The following is a 16,524-nucleotide window of genomic DNA, read 5'->3' on the forward strand; positions in this document are numbered from 1 at the left end:
GGTTGTTTTGGTTTTTGTATGTTTTTCTGCATATGAAATCCAGGCCAGGTAAGTCCATGGAGACAGTAACTGGATTAACGGTTCCTTGGGGGGTATGGCAGGGGAGGTTGGAGGAAGTGGGGAGCTAATAACAATGAGTACAAGAAAGAAAATGTTCTAAAAGTGATTGTGGTGATGATTGTACAACTCTTCTTGATATGATCGAACTATTGGATTGTAGGACATGTGGATTTTGTGCTAATAATTGTTTTAAAAGTAATAATGTTTTTTAAAAAGTAATATATTTTTTTCAAAGTAATAATGCCCCCTGAAAGATGTGGGGCATCTCATCTGCATCAGGAGCTATGAGCAAGAGGAATGTGGGGAATTCAGTCTACAGAGTATGGGCGGCTGGTGGGCTGATCTTTGGGCTCATTCATGGGAGAGAAGCCTCAGGCCTCAAGCAGGACTGGATGGGGTTGGTGTTAAACTGCAGGAAGACCTCCAGGTGGCATGTAGAGAGGGGCATCTCAGAGAAGAGGAGGGGGCTGATTGGGGCCAGGCCACTGTCCCTGGTTATGTGCACAGGTCCTGGGAGAGGCCACAGCAGCCCTGACCCAGGCTGCCTAGAACCCTCAGTGATTCACTGGGGCTGAAGCCTCACATCCTCATCTGGATTACCAAACTGAGTGAGGCCCCTGGAGCCAGTCCCAATCTGTTTCCTTCTATTCTTTGACAGGAAGCTCCTGGAGAGCCAGCCCCCACCCCCCACCCCGCCCCAGCACTCCCTCTCTCTTTTCCACTATGGACAGAGCCTCTGCTGGGAGTGGCTGCCGGCCCACCACATACCGAGCCGACATGGGGACCACGGGAGCACCGCAGCTGGGCTGGGCGATCCTGGGCTTCCTTCTGCTCCAAGGTAAGAGGAGCCTGCCGCCTTCCTCCAGCGGTTTCTCTCCAGAGGTTGGCAGTCCCAGGCACCAGTCCCTGCTTCAGGACACACACGCCGCACACTGTTCATCCAGAGCGGCCACCAAGGGAATTTCCAGGGAATTTCCACCAAGAGGATCAGTCAGATTGGGGGTGGGAGGGTGGTCATTGTCAGGCGCAGGGGTAATAAGAGATAGGGTTAAACCCTCTTATGGGAAAATTCCAGGGAGGACTGGGTCCCTGACAGAGGCTGCTCTCCTGAAAAGATGTGGCTGTCTGATATGAGACTAAGGCTGGAAAGCTCTTCCCAGGTGAGCGCAGGCCTGGGAAACTGGCTGCCCCGCCACCTTACCCTCTGGTTAGAGTGCTCTCCGTGGGTGGACGGTTCGAGTACAAAGTGGTCTGTACCTTAGCCTTCACCAGTGATTTTTTTTTCCCCCCTTCTTTCAAAGAGGAGGACCAATCTGGAAATTCCAAATGGTTATAAGCTCAAACCACAGCCAGAGGGACTCCCGTTAAACACAAAGAACTATTTGTCAAGGAGGATGTCTACGTCAGCCTTGCCCAGGGGGCTAGAAGAGATGACCTCTAGAGGAGGGATCTCTGAAACAACCCTTTGCAGACATGGCTCCGTGGCTCATGAGGGATCCTCTAATTGGGGGGCAGTTGCTGGGAACCATAAAGAATCCAGGAGCTGGTGACTCACAGGCAGCCACTTCCCTTTGGCCATCCCTTCCCTCTCTCACCCTCCACCAGCTGTCTGTGGAAGTCCGTGAACCTGTGCTAGAAGCAGCTGAAGAGTGTTGTGGATGGGGAGGGGTGAGGGGAACCTAGTCAGCTGTGTGGGGAAAGGAGGCTGGAGAGTAGAGCATTCTGCCTGGAGGTGCCAGCTAGCTCCAAAGGCCCAGAGCCTGGGGTGGGGGTGGGGAACTGATTGCTGTCCCTAAGGAGGATAGTCACAGATTTGATCTGGGGCTGAGGACAGGGTTGTTGTGGAAACTGCAAAGATGGCAGAAGAAGAATTCAAGTAAAAAGAAGACACATGAGATAGTTTTTCACAAATCTAGGTTTCTCCCAGCTTCGTTAGCTTGTCCCATCCCAGGCAAGGATCAGGGCTACTAAATGCCTTGATAAACTGTCCCTCAGCCCCTAGGACCCCTTGAGTTTCCTAACCTCTCACCCAAGAGCTCAAGGGCATACTGTTTCCAGTCATTGTGGTGAGCTGAGCGATCCTTCTGAGGCTATCCAGACCCCACACCTGTGGATCTACAGAGGCAGGGCAGACTTCTAAGACTGGAGAGAATGCCCACCCCTCACCCTCACCCCCCCAAATGTCTATCACGTACTGAGGAAGGACTAACAGCCAGGCCGTGTTAAATGCTTTACAGGCGTGCCTCAGAGATATTGCAGGTGCGGTTCCAGGTCCCTGCAATAAAGTCAGGACTGCCATAAAGTGAGTCACACACAATTTTTGGTTTCCAGGGCATATGAAAGGTATGTTTACACTATATTCTAGTCTTTTCAGGGGGCAACAGCGCTATGAAAACATTTGAAATATTATGGGAATTGCTTAGTGCGACAGAGACACACAGTGAGCATACACTATTGGACAACATGGCACCGATGGACTTGCTCGAGACAGGGTTGCCACCTACCCTCAATTTGTCAAAAATGCAGTGTCTGCGAAGGGCAGCCAAGCCAAGCACAATAAAACCAAGTATGGCTGGATAGGCATTTTAAAGAAGAGAAACTGAGGCCCAGGCACACAGTAAGTGAAAGAGCCAGGATTTGAACTCCAAAATCCAAGACTTTCACTATTAAACTAGGTTCCTGAAGAACATGGTAGAAGGGATTGAAACAGAGAGAGGGTAGGGAGGAAGCAGAGGTACAGAGAGAGAGAGAGAGCAGGCCACCGGCCCGCAGCTTGTGACTTTGGAACTCCTTCGAAACTAGTTCTCTTCCCAGGTAAATGCACAACGGCAGGACACTGTGCCCTCCACCAGAGTGGAGGCTTGCTGGGTCCATACTGGTGGACGTTTTCAGGATAGGTCAGCAGTTCTCAACGTGTGGGTCGTGACCCCTTTGGGGGTCGAACGACCCTTTCACAGGGGTCACCTGATTCATAACAGTAGCAAAATGACAGTGATGAAGTAGCAATGAAAATAATGTGTGGTTGGGGGTCCCCACCACATGAGGAATGTATGAAAGGGTCGCAGCGTGAGGAAGGTGGAGAACCGCTGGGCTAGGTTCTCTCAGGGTCATTCTCTGTCCTCACGCCAGGTAGGAAGGATTCTCTGTCGCCTGGAGTTGCCACGCTTTTGAACGCTCCTCTTCCCCCCTTACCCAATGGGCCACCAGAGATGGGAACCCAGAAAAAAAAACCTGGCCCAAGATTTGGCCTGGAAAAAAGTTAATTCCACATTATCCGAATGATAGCTCCACGGAGGAAGGCAGTGGATTAAAGAAAATAAACAGAGCAGCAGGCTGCCACCAGCTGGGGCGGGCCCCTGGCACCCAGCCGCCTGGTCTGCACCGCCTGGCCTGGGTTTAGTGCTTCTCCGATGATGAGGAGGCCCAGGGAGCCGGAGGGCCAGGCCAGGGACTACAGGCCTAGGCTAAGCCGAGCGACGGGAACCAGGCTGGGCGGCTCCACTTCCCCACGTTGTTTTCCTTCCACATTGTTCACAGGTTTCTAGAATGATTTCATTGTGGAAAATGAGCAAACACCATCTGACCTTTCAGGTCCCACACACATAGCAGGATGCATACATGGGCAATGGGGTGCGTGCACACGCACATCTGCAGAGAGGTTCACAGACATGCACACGTACACGCACAAAGCAAGTGAGAGCTTCTGACTGGGGCCTTCTGGTCCTCACAAGGACCTCTTCTCTGGGTTTAGCCAACAAGGGCCGTTTCTAAAGTTGGCAGTGACTGCAAGAGTAAACTTCCTGTGAGGGTAACTCCGAGGCTTGTTCTCAGCTCTCTGTCTCTGTATACCTCAGGACTTGCTTCCTGTGCAGGACTCTCCCTCTGGCTGAGGGCAGGCGGAGAGAGAACCGAGATAGGAGCCCAAATCCCTATCTTATTCCTCACATCTCTCCGTCCTCTTTCTTGGAGGTGGATCCAGGTGGATCCCTGACCCACCAGAGAAAAGGAATGGCCCGGTGACAGAGGCTGGGAGCCTTAGCCTAAGGACCTGGAGTCCTGGGCTCTTGTTTAAACAAACCACTGGTCTCTGACTTTGGATGTGTCATTGGTTTAAAACAACCTGCCCGGACCTTGGGCCAGACTGGTTCTAAGACCCACGTGGGGGGGGTGGGGGGTGTTAGTCTGGGTACTTTAGAGAAACAAATCCACAGAAAATTCATGTATAAAAGAGAGTTTTATATAAAAGTTAAGTGCACATCAAAGAAAACATCCCAACCCAGTGCTGCCCAAGCTCACAAGTCCAACATTAACCCATTAACCCATATGTCCAACACCAATCCACCAAGTCCTCCTCCATCTCACAAAGCAGACCCAAGGATGCCAACTGCAGGAGGAAAGCCGAGTCAGTGAATGTGTAAGCATCTCAGTGCTGGCAGGGGTCTCCACATGGTTGCTCCAGTACCCAGGGTTGCATCGGGGTAGGTCCATGTGGCTTCTCCTCAGGGATGTCTTGCAGAAGTGAGACTTGCCAGCTGGAGCAGGGAACTAGCTAAGGCAGCTGCACCCTAGTCCGACCATCAGAAAGCAAGAGACCCGAGAACTGGAAAGGCGAGGCTCACTGAGCCATTTATCCCTCCGCCCTTCAATTAACCCCACATGTGTTTATCGGCCAGGTTGGCACAATAAACTAACTACCTGAAGGTGAAAGAGAGAAAAGCCTGAGCCATGAGATGGCTGTGAATAGCTATTGGGTCACAATCTCCGAGAAAGCCAGTGTCATGAACCTGAGCCCCAATCCTTCAGTCCTCTGCCATCGTGGGGCACTTAGAGAATCAAAAGCCCAGATTCCACTCTGGGAGCTGGCCTGGGCAGGAGACTTACCAAGCTAGCCTACATGCTATGTTGTCTCTTACAGGACACAACTCTCAGCCCACGACATCCGAGACGGCTAGTCCTCAGGGTAAGACCAAATACATGTTGCCTGCAGGGGGGTGACAGGAGCTCTGGGTCCGTTTCCCACTGACATCCAGTGATGGGGAGCTGGGAACAAAACTTTCAGGCCATCCACAGCTGAGCGCAGATGGGGATTTGCCCCCACCTGGCTTATTCTAACATGCCTTGAAAGAGGACAAAGAGGAGCGGTTGGAGGTGGGGCAGGGAGAGAGGGTGGAAGATACCGGATAGAAGGAAGAAGAGAGGGAGGACGAGCTGGACAGCACCCGATCCCTCAGCTTCGATGATCTGTTTCAGGCGCTGTCAGCAGGCGAAGTCTGATCACAGAGACAACTTCTCCCCACACAGGTGAGCGCATACAACGAGTTGCCAGACCCTTCCCCTCCATGTCCTCAGTCATTCCGTCTGGCTTGGAGCCAGGGTTCTGGCATGGCCAGCAGAGTGGGATGTCGCCAAGCTTGCCCGCTTCCAACTCCGTATCTGACCCTGACCTTGCAAGAGATGGCCCTCCCTCAGAGCCTAGCAGCCCTAGTTCTGTGTTACCCCAGGCACTATTACCCCAGGTACTCTCCTGTTCAGACTACAAATCCCCTCCGTGGAGGACGGAGCCAGATACCGTTCCTGTGCGAAAGGAGAATGTAAACAAATGGGCTAACAGACAAGTAAACAGGCCCTCAGATGGGGGTGGGGAGAAGGTGCTATGGAAGCCCAGAAACACATCAGCCACTTCAAATTTGGTGGGGGTTGGGGACAAAACTTTCAGATATCCAAGTGGGGTCAGGAAAGATATCTCTGAGTGAGTGACGTCTAAAGCTGAGACCTGAGAAGACTGCAGGGTGGAAGTGATGGGCATATTCTAGACCCGGGAGCTGTGCAGGTAGAGGTGCAGATGTGAGGGAGAAAATGGCCCTTTTCTTGGGACAGAAAGCAAGATTTGGGACTACAGAGCCCTCTCTGTCCACACTGCTGGATAAGGCGTACTTTCTGACCCACAGAACCTCCCAAGAAGGCCTCACGAGAGCCCGTGGTAACAAGTGAACCCACCACGCCTAGGTCAAGCACCATGGGTGATCAGTCTTTGTCCTCCCTGGGCCAGCCTCAGTCGCAGCCACAAAAGCTCCACACTTCAGGACTTGGTAAGTGGCCAGGGCTGGGGCCAGGCAGGGGGCAGGGGTGAAGGGTACTGGGTTATGTCTGGGTGGGCTCCTTCTTCCCCCATTCTGGAGGCTCACGTCCTGCTCTAGCACTAGGGGTCTTGAAGTCAGGACCCCTGGCTGGACACCCTGGTTTGGGAAAGAATTCGGGAGGTTTGGTTAGTGGGTGGGGAGACACAAGAACTAGGACCAAGTCACCAGGAAGGTTCAAGGAGCCTGGAGTTGGGCTGAGGAAGGAGGAGAGAGGAAGAGAGGAGAGTAGGAGAACCCAAAATGATGGGAAAGAGGAAGGGGGATGCTGGGGAAAGGTTTGCCCTCCTCTCAGTGAAGGCTGGCCCTCGTCAATGAACATGGGAGAAGACGGGGAGGGAGAGGACACCATCCCCTTGGCCGTGTTTCATGGTGCAGGCACAGGGTCCCACGCAGCAGCAGCTGCTGCAGGAGCAATGGTGGCCCCAGTGGAGGTATATCCGGTTGCTTTTCCCCTCTCTCTCCTCACTCCTTGGCTTGAGAGGTTTGTTTTTTTTTGACATTACCCAGACCTACTTGGGAGGGGGGTGCAGGGAGATGGGAAAATGGAACCGTGATCAGGCCTGACGTACAGCATAGAGGAGGAGTTGAAAGGAGGTGGCCATACCAGTTTTCCCGAGGACAGACACGTGTGCCCCTTAACTGGCAGCCTGACTTGTTTCGCTAGCTCCTGTGGGCAGACATCCCGTGCCCTTCCTTCCACCCACTTCAACCTTTGGCAAAACACAGATGATTCCACCTTGCTCGGTTTGGGTCCCTATTTCGGGGGCACAGACTCCTTTCCTCTGGGCCTCACGGGGAGGTGGAACAAGCCTCAAGGGAGGATCCTGATTATCCTGGAGTTCTCTGGAACCTGCAGCTTGAGAAGTCAGCAGTGCCATTCACATGGCCACTTACCATCATGGTGTGACCTCCACCTCGTGGGATCTGGTGGAAGTGACAGGGAGGACGTCTGGGGTGTGTGTTTCCCTAGCCATCTCTAACCGGAGGGATAGGGGTAGAGGGAAACTAGCTCTCCATGGGAGGCCATGTCAGTTTCCATCACCGATATACTTATCCCCTACCCCATCTTTAGACCCATCCCAAAATACCCCCCAAACGACTGCCATGAGCCTGAAGACGGGAGAATACTTGACCATCCTGCCTACCCCCACATCAGAGTCGGTGCTTACTGTGGCTGCATTCGGTGAGTCAGGGGGAAAAGGCGGGACATGGGAGGGAATGGGCCTGGAATTGATGTAGACTTCTGGGTATAGAAACACAAGCTCAAATCTTATCCATTTGTTCCAAGAGAGGTTGGCTAAAGGAATAGCTCTGGTGGGAGGGAACCTCCACTGCCCCCCAGTTAATCTGCTGTCTTTGATGGGTTCCATGTTCCTATGGGAGCACGGGCAGGGGAGGATGTCCCACTTGGGCTAGGGGTAGCAGGCTTGTTGAACTTGTTCAACAAAGAAATAGGCTTCATCTTGCTTCTGGTGCCTGCCTATCCAGTACTTAGCAAAAGGAATTTGAGACTCCTGTTGCCCACTTTTTTTTTTTTTTTTGATGCACATGCATTTTATTTTATTTTATTTTTTTAACATTTTATTAGGGGCTCATACAACTGTTATCCCAATCCATACACACATCAATTGTGTAAAGCGCATTTGTACATCGTTTCTCAAAACATTTTCTCTCCATTTAAACCCCCGACATTAGGTCCTCATTTTCCCCTCCCTCCCTGTTGCCCACTTTTGTCCTGTCAACCTCCTCTTCACCCCACTTTTTTTTTTATCCCTATTCAGGTGTTATCAGCTTCATTGTCATCCTGGTGGTGGTGGTGATTGTCCTAGTCAGTGTGGTCAGTCTAAGATTTAAGTGTCGGAAAAACAAGGAGTCTGAAGGTAAAGCCCTGGCCTCAGGGCCCCTCTTTGCTGGAGAGAGCAGGAGCTAAGGTCCATAGCTCAGACCTAGCCTGAAGTAGAAAGAGGGATGGGCAGTTCAGCACCATCGAGTGTGAGAGGTTACTTGGGTGGACTTTGAGGGGTAGGCTGGGTATCTGAGTTACAGCATGTGACTCCTGATCTGTGCCTTGGCTTTTCACAGATCCTCAGAAACCAGGAAGTTCAGGGATATCTGAAAGGTAAGACTGTTAAAGAGGGGTATTTTATTGATCCCCCACTCTCCATCTCCAATAGGGAACCAGCACCTCATGACTTACACACACACACACACACACACACACACACTCCTTACAGCCATCACAGAGCCACTGGGTGGGCAGAACAAGACAGGGAGAGACTTGAAAGGAGGCAATCAGGCGACAGGGATGGGAGAAGGGTTAGAGCTCTTCAGCCTCACAGCTAAACCTGAAAACCCTCTCATGAAAGTGTAAGAACTTAGATGCTAATCTACCTCTCCTCTTAAATAAGGAGGCCTTTCCACTGTGCTTAGGAACCACTTGTTTAGTAGTTACTAAATGTGCCAAGCTAGGAGCGCTGGTGTGGTGGTCAAGTAAGTGTGAACTGCTAACCACAAAGTCAGCTGTTCAAACCCCCCAGCTGCTCTGAGAGACAAAGATGAGGCTTTCCGCTTCCAAGATTAATAGCCTCTCGAAAACCCTTTTAGAGTTGCTATGAATCATAATCAACTCAGTGGCAGTGTTTTGTTGTTGTTTTTAATGTGTTAAGGAATGCATTCTAGTGGCACAGTGGATTAAGTGTTGGGTTGCTAACCACAAGGTCATAGGTTCAACCCCACCAGCCACTTCACAGGAGAATGATGAAGCTGTCTGCTCCTGGAAAGAGTGACAGTCTTAGAAACCCTGTGGATCATCTACTCTGTCCTGTACTGTCATCATGACCCTGAATAGACTCAGCGGCTGTGGGCAAGTAAGTGGCTGGCATGTACCAAGCACTGTGATAGACATTTTGAAATATTACCTCAAAGCCTCACAGTAAGTCTTCAAGGCAAATATTACTTCCTTTAACCCATGAATAAAATAAGGCTGAAGAGAAGCTTTAACTTGGTCAAGATTAGGCAAGTGGTGATGCACTAAAACCAAAATATAAATATAGGTCATTTAGAATGCAAAGCTCTCAGTTCATTATGGTCCACCACCAAAATGTTAAAATTTCAAAACCAAGATCTAAAACACAACAGCTTCAACCCCAAAGATTCTTAAGTCCCCATTATCTTCCCTCCTGTTTTCTATAACCCAGACTCCCTCTCAACCCTTAGCTGCTCCACAGCCAAAGGTGAGAAAAACAGCATCACCCTCATTTCTATGAAGAACATCAACATGAATAACAGCAAAGGGTGCTCCTCGGCAGAGAAGGTGTGTTTTTCATCTTTACTTCCTCCCTGTCCCAAAGTTCCCTTCTCCTTCCTCCTATCTTCCAGTTCCAATTCCTGAGTCAGAAAGGAGATACTCCCAAAGACTCAGCTTCTCCTCCTCTCTTCCCAATCCTGCCACTTCGAAGAAGTTCAACCTCCCTCATTATTCTGTGCTTATTTTGCAGGTTCTGTAAAGGCGACCTTGGGGCCTCACAGGTCCAAGGATGAGGCTGCTGCCCTGTGACTGTGAGCAGGAAATGATGGGATTGCTAGTGACAATGAACTACATATAAATTATTTGCTTGTTTCACATCTACTCCCAAACCTAAATGACACCAGCATTCCTCCAGATGTGAGAATGAGCTACCAGTACCAGTGTCTCTCCCCTATGAATAGCCAATCTAGACACAAAGCCACCTGCTCCTATCTTCTTCTCAGTCCTGGGAAAGAGGACCAGTAAGGAAAATGATGAGGCAGATTGGTCTTTTCTACTATGTATTAAAATTATTTCTTGGTCTATAGCCTAACTTCTTTTAAGGTCTCTGTTCCCATGCCCATCTCTTTACCAAGTGTTCTAGCAGCGTTGGGATCACCTTGCTTAGGCCAGGAATGTGTATGCGGGGTTCTACCTTTGTGAGGAGCTCTCTGAGAAATCTAGAAGCTAAAGAGAAATATTTATCAGGTCTGTCTTGGTTAACCTGGCTTATTCAGTAGGATTGAGGTGACTAAGCACCCCCAACAGGGGAGTAAGAAAAAGGACTGTAAAGTATGACTAATCATCACCAGTAAAGGATCACATCTGGAGAGAGAGAACATGGGAAGCACAAAGCATTCCATCTAGGAAATTCCAGTGGTGAGAGTTGAATAATAAGAAGGCAACTGTCCTCTGCCTGCCCCAGGGTGGACATGCATCATCCCGGTCCTAGCTGTGGGAAGACGAATGGGCAAGTTTGGATGAGGCTAAGTTCATGGCACTATATACAGAAAACCTACCCACTTTACCTCATGCCACTGTTGTCTTGTGTTCTAGAAAGAGAACCCAAAAACCACGTAAATCCTGCTGCTCAGGGAGAAAAAGAAAGGCAGTGCTTGTTTCCTTAGTCGCAGGTACCTTCGCCATGACACCCGTTTGGATGGGTAGGGTCAATGGAAGAGTCACCTGGATCTCTCTGCAGAAATGGTTGAACTTTTCAAGGATCACTTAGGCAGCAGTTTGGAAGACATGGGGAACACCATTCCTGCTCTCGCATTCTCAAGGAACAATACGCTATTCTCTTCTGGATTTAGACTTTGCAAAGTGATGATATGAGAAAGCATAGAATAAAAAGTTTCACTTGCCCCTCTGTCTCATTAAAACTCTCCAAGTGAGACTGAAGAAACTGCCTGGATTATAAAATCAACTAAGGCTGGACCTGTAACCTACTCATGTTTGTAACTCCAGCACACCGTTGGTAATGAAAAACTGTTCTTGGGGAAAAGAAAGCTGGTGATGAGGCTGGGCTCCTCCACCGAGTTACAACTTGACTTTGACCAAATCATCCTGCTGTCTCTGAGCCGGTTTCCTCACTTTTAAAGTCAGGTGACTGGACTACTTGGCCTTCACTATCTTTTCTAATTCTTACGTTCCACATTTCCATAGACTCTAAAAGTAGAAAGAAAAAAAAAAGAAGAAGAAGAACACGATGTGTTGAGTTCAGAAGTCAATAGGTGGCAAGGCAAAGCCGAGGGTAATCTTCTGGGATGCTGAGCATGTGTTTGCTATCCCATAAGATAATAGGAAAGACTGCTCCCAAGTAGCTCTGTCTACCTCACAGGCTACTGGGAGGTAAAATGGAATAATAAATGTGGAAATACTTGCAAGGTAAAAATATTAGCTGGCAATTGTTGCAGACAGTGTGGAACACCGCCAAGATCCCACTTCAAAGATCAAAATATTTGTTCCCCGGTGGGTGGCTGGGAGTGTTGGCTGCTGAGGGCTCACAGCTGGTTTAAGACTAGTTGATTAGGAGGTAGAGCTGGGGATGAAGCCGTAGACCCCTGGTCTCCCTTTCTCCCTCCACCGGTTCCTGCTCCTCTCACCCCTCACACTGTTGTTCCCAGGAACACTCTCCAATAAATCTTTGGCATGAAAATCTGAGTCTCAGAGTCTATTTCCTAGGTACCCAAACTATGATCCGAAAAACTCACTGCCATCGAGTTGGTGCCAACTCATAGCGGCCTTACATGGCAGGGTAGAACACCCCCAGCGAGTTTCTAAGGCTGTAGCTCTTTATGGGAGTGGAAAGCTTTTTTTCTTTTCCCTCTAACCTTTCTCCCTCAACTCAGCTGGTGGTTTCAAACTACTGACTTGGCAGATCTCTGCCCAATGGGTAACCACTATGAAAGTACGGTTTTAAGAGACAAGTCAGAGTGTGTCATTTAAGCCACACTGCAGAAAGATGACTTACGTTAGTCAGTTCCAGTATAATAAGCTGTCACTGGGCTAGAACTCTCCAGGTGACATAACAATGTCTAGATGTGCTGGGTTCTGTTTGAATTGACTTTGTTCCTCTGACTGCCTGGGGTGCTTACCATCCTGGATCATCAGGTCAAGGACATGCGTTGAACTCTGGGTAGCAGGTGATGGCTCCATTCTAAGGCCATAAACTTTTCCCGGATTCTGGACAATATCCTTCAAATATGAGCCGGTCGTCATAAGGTACTTATGTGTGTAGTTGGAGATGGGGTGATTCATATCTTCTGAGACCCACAGGCTTTTACACGGACACTGCAGTACCACATGAGCCCTGCGGATTTTCCTTTTGCTAAGTAACCACCCTTTGGGAATGGGAACAGGGTGAACTCACTTGATGCTGAGTCCTGCTCTACAGCAACCTGCAGTCAAGGAGGCTCTCCTGGGGTGGGATGGGGCGGGAGGAATCCTATTCATGCAAATGATCCCACTAGACCTCACTTCCAGCAGGAAGTCTGAATGCAGCCTTCTGCAGTCCCTGAGACTACCTACATCCCTTCTTTGATGTCTAGACAACAGGATGGTAGCCATTTACAAGTCAGCTTCCTTCCTGTTCCCACACAGGATTATAGGCCCTAAAACAGGAATGCGTGGTGGGGGGTAAAGAGGTTGCTGTGACTGCCCTGATCTCATTTTCTCTCTCATCCAGTGGAAGGGCAACTAACAAACCAGTTCAGGTGCACAGACCTGGTCAGAGAGGGGACTAATTTCATTTAGTCAGGGCCGGATGGGGCAGGTCCAACACCTCAACAACACAGGGCACATGGCAAACCTCAGTACTGCCAACAAAAATTCACTACAGAAATGGTTTTTTAAAATAAGTCAAGGTGCCTTCTAGAAAGCTGAGACTCTCCCGAGATAAAACAATTTAGTGGCTGAAGGATCTCACTGACCTAATTCTTGCACCAAAGTTCCCAAAGGCAGGCTCAAACTCATTGCCACCGAGCCAATCCTGACTCATAGTGATGACCCTATAGGACAGGGTAGAACTGTCCCTGTGGGTTTCCACGGCGGTAGCTCTTTATGGGAGTAGACAATCCCATCTTTCTGTTTCCAGCTAGTGGTTTTGAACTGCTAACCTTGTAGTTCACAGCCTAACTCGTAACCATTATGCCACCTGCTGTAACACATTCTGTGGTCTGGTTGACGACCAGCTTCCCTTGGTTAGTGGGTGGTTACCTTACTTTCCTCTTCAAACTTCTTTCTAAACGCTTCCCTCTTTTTTTAGGAACTACACTGAGATCTCACCTCTCTTCTTCTCCCTAATCTCAATCCTAGTTACTCTCTCACTCTACCTGCTGGTTACTCCCCTAGCTCCCTCCTCCTGTGCTCTGCACGCCCACAACGTGTCCTTCCACACAACACAGACACTGAATTTGAAAGTGGGGAGTCTTTTTTTATTGAGTGGCTTGTGAACTTAACCAACACCTAGCACAGAAATATTGAAGTTTGGGTTCTAGGTCACTTCTAGTGACACCAAAAGCCATTACTATCTAGTTGATTCTGATTCACAGCTACCCACCATCGGGTTTCCAAGACCTTGTAAATCTTTACAGAGCAGACAGTCTCACCTTTCTTCTAAGGAGGAGCTAGTGCGTTTGAAGACTTTGCACTCTTAACAATCTAACTCTTATTCGACCTGCAGTCATAGGAAAATGCATCCCAAATGATTGATTTAGGTGTATGTGTGCCAAATAATACAATTACATGGCAATATCTGAGATGGTGGTAATGTTGAACCACTTTTTGCCGGACTAGAATTAAATGAACCAAATCTAGAAAAGAATGGATTACAAAGAGAGAGAGAGAGAGAGATTTCAGAGAATAAGGAGGTGGGGAGAATGTTGAGGTACCTGTTATCTCCAAGAGGCCTTCACTTCCCAGCACCCCTGAATCTGAACTCTGCTTCCTAAGCCCCACAATGTATAGTGTCCCTTCTCAATCTCATTATCCCCTACAGTTCCCTAACCCCCCTGTTCTCTGCCAGGTATGTCTGATTCATGGCTCTCTGACACCTCTGAGCACATCTGACCATAGCCTGGTGGCTCTCGGTTTCATGGTACATCTATGCAGTAGAGCAGCCCTGGCCTTTCCAAGCTAGAGAATATTTATATTCAAATACCTGATCATTTAATTTAGGTGTAAATGTGCTGAAGTGTACAACTACATGGCAGTATTTGAGATGGTAAGGGGCATCCCTAATCAGGTCCCTTGGCTACAGAGCACAGTACTTCTTCAGTGTCCAGTCTTCTGGGAACCCACTGTCGTCTAGAGTATGTAAGCTGGCCATATGTGGAGTCCCAGAATTGTGTGTTTGCCTCTCAAGTTTAAGGCCATATGGTAATAGATCTGATTTTGGATGGCTCATGTCAGCTCGTTTTTGCCATGTTCTTTCATTTTTGGAAGAAGATGCAGATCACCAGCTTCAGTGGTTGGGGTCAAGGGCCAGAAGACAGGGCATAGCAACTTGCAGTCCTTTTTTGGTAGTGTTGTGCATTTTGCCTGACTCATAGGTAGCGATTGCCAGACAGTATGGCATGGCTCCAATCAGACATAGCAGGACCTTTGATATACTCGATATACCCCACTCCCCACTAAGAAGCCCTAGTTGCACAATACTTAAGTGCTTAGCTGCTAACTCACATGTTAATGGTTTGAATCTACCCATTGGCTCTGACAGAAAAGAGGTGGCAAGGCAATCTCCTTCGGTAAAGATTATAGCCCAGGAAAGCCTATGGGGCAGTTCTTCTCTGTCGGAATAGCCTCATTGGCACCCAGCAACAGCATCCTCCCACTGCTGACTTACAATATCAAGTCATAGGGGGACATTACTTCTCTTCCTCTAAGCCAGTCTAGAACAGTGTTAGCATTTATGGAGTACACATTACATGGGAGATTAGAGGCTTAAATACTTTAGTTTGTATTCCGTAGCAATCTTTTAAATACTATACTAAATTCTCTCTCCTGAGAAAATACAAAAATTACTAAACATCTAGGCAGCTGTCACTTCCTCCAAACTCATAGGGTTTATTATGTGGGCAGAACATTATCCTTAATTACTTGAGAGAAAACTGATTTTAGAAATGACACAAGCCTTTGGTGGTCAACTAGTTGGTAGTTTAAAATATCTCTTTTCTCTTTTAGTAGACAAATAAATCCCTTTATTAGACCACACAATATACCAAAAAAGTAGAACTGCTTTGTTTGAAGAAGGGTAAGGAGGTAAGAGTCCTCCCTTACTGTGCCTTCCCCCTCTTTCCTACCCCCCCACCCCAAGTAAAAAGTCCCAGGATATCTTCACACGAAGTCCAAAGAATTCCTTAATTTAAAACTATTCATTGACCCCAAGGGGCTTCGGGGGCGTGCCGGGTCAAGTGTTGGGCTGCTAACTCGAAACCACCAGCCGTTCTGTAGGAGGAAGATGAAGCTCCCGTCCTAAACCCACAGGGTCTTCAACTGGACGGCAGTGATTTTGAATGAGTGAATCTAATCTAACCGTCTCATTTTCTAAATGGGGGAAACTGGGACCAAAGGAGATGAAGGGAGTTAGTTAATTGTGGTCATAAAGTACTTTGTGGAATTCCAAACTTACAACCATTATTAATTCATAGGCCTGTGCTTTTTCCACAGAAAGTTCTTGTGAATCCTGAAAAAGGCTAGACCTGCGTGTCATCCGGGGCTTTGACCCTTCAAATTTAGGACCCACCTCACCTCCAACCATCTAAATAGTTGCCCTCAACTCAAACTCTCCGTCCTTGGTCTATTCCGGCTCATAGCGTCCCTAGAGGACAGGGCAGAACTGCCCTTGTGGGTTTCCCAGGCTGCACTCTATACAGAAAGCTCCGTCTTTCTCCCGAGGAGCCAGGGGTTCCTGGTTTCAAACTGCTGACGGTGTGGTTAGCAGCAGAGTAACCGATATGCCACCAGGGCTCCTTATAGTTGCTACTTGATTTTTATAACCGCTTTAGCCCTTTTAGGTAAGATCTCAGTGAATTCCAGATAAGGTTTTACTTGGCGATGAACATGATCATTTTTCCCTTTTAGTAGACCCGATTTTTGGCTTTCTTAAGGCACACCTTCCTGCAGTCTCGAGGCAGTGGGTGAGAACATTGTGCCCATCTGCCTAGGTGAGAGTTGCGTTTATTGTTTGCTAGACTCCATATAAACCTGGGTGAGGACCAGCTGGACTATTTCTTCATTTCCTTTTCATTGATTTCCTAGAGTCTTGTCCTTCAGAAAGGTTGGAGAAGAGCCCAGGAAACGATTGGGCTGGAAGGGGGAGGAAAAGTCTCAGATGGCCCCAAAGTAGGACAAACCCACTGCTCCCCAGTGATTCTGACTCAGAGAGACCCTGGGGGTTTCTCAGGCCGTAAAATCGAGTCGTTAAAGAAACAGCCAGCCTCACCTTTCTTCTACACGGAGCAGCCGGTAGCTCCAAACCGCTGACCCTGCACTTAGCAGTGCAATGCTTATGCGGCAGCGCCACCAGGGCTGGAAAAC

At 48.7% G+C, this 16,524-nt stretch overlaps 1 protein-coding gene across 3 annotated transcripts; it reads left to right on the plus strand.

Moving 5' to 3' along the window:
• Positions 1–832: 832 nt before the first annotated feature.
• ECSCR (endothelial cell surface expressed chemotaxis and apoptosis regulator) lies at positions 833–11,638 on the plus strand. 3 transcript variants are annotated; one of them, XM_045284795.1, is made up of 10 exons: positions 875–898; positions 2,298–2,403; positions 4,976–5,020; positions 5,311–5,361; positions 6,009–6,149; positions 7,273–7,383; positions 7,982–8,080; positions 8,283–8,319; positions 9,417–9,513; positions 9,698–11,638. In XM_045284795.1, exons 2-10 carry the CDS (start codon positions 2,397–2,399, stop codon positions 9,704–9,706), a joined length of 597 nt encoding a protein of 198 aa, XP_045140730.1. In that variant the 5' UTR covers positions 875–898; positions 2,298–2,396; the 3' UTR covers positions 9,707–11,638. The 3 variants fall into 3 exon arrangements, with proteins under 3 accessions (XP_045140729.1, XP_045140731.1, XP_045140730.1); XM_045284794.1 differs by lacking the exon at positions 2,298–2,403 and having other exon boundaries at positions 833–898; XM_045284796.1 differs by lacking the exons at positions 2,298–2,403; positions 7,982–8,080 and having other exon boundaries at positions 833–898.
• Positions 11,639–16,524: the final 4,886 nt, after the last annotated feature.

Source organism: Echinops telfairi, unplaced genomic scaffold (genome assembly GCF_000313985.2).
Source record: "Echinops telfairi isolate 266 unplaced genomic scaffold, ASM31398v2 ScPeMD7_7469;HRSCAF=8507_0, whole genome shotgun sequence".
Classification (NCBI taxonomy): domain Eukaryota; kingdom Metazoa; phylum Chordata; class Mammalia; order Afrosoricida; family Tenrecidae; genus Echinops; species Echinops telfairi.

What these genes read in the sequence shown, in the direction of transcription:
- ECSCR (XM_045284794.1), top strand. Translation starts at nt 838, where the DNA reads ATGGGGACCACGGGAGCACCGCAGCTGGGCTGGGCGATCCTGGGCTTC. An exon ending in GGGCTTCCTTCTGCTCCAAG is followed by an intron (nt 899 to 4,975) that starts GTAAGAGGAGCC and finishes TGTCTCTTACAG; the next exon opens with GACACAACTCTCAGCCCACG. An exon ending in AGTTCAGGGATATCTGAAAG is followed by an intron (nt 8,320 to 9,416) that starts GTAAGACTGTTA and finishes CTCAACCCTTAG; the next exon opens with CTGCTCCACAGCCAAAGGTG.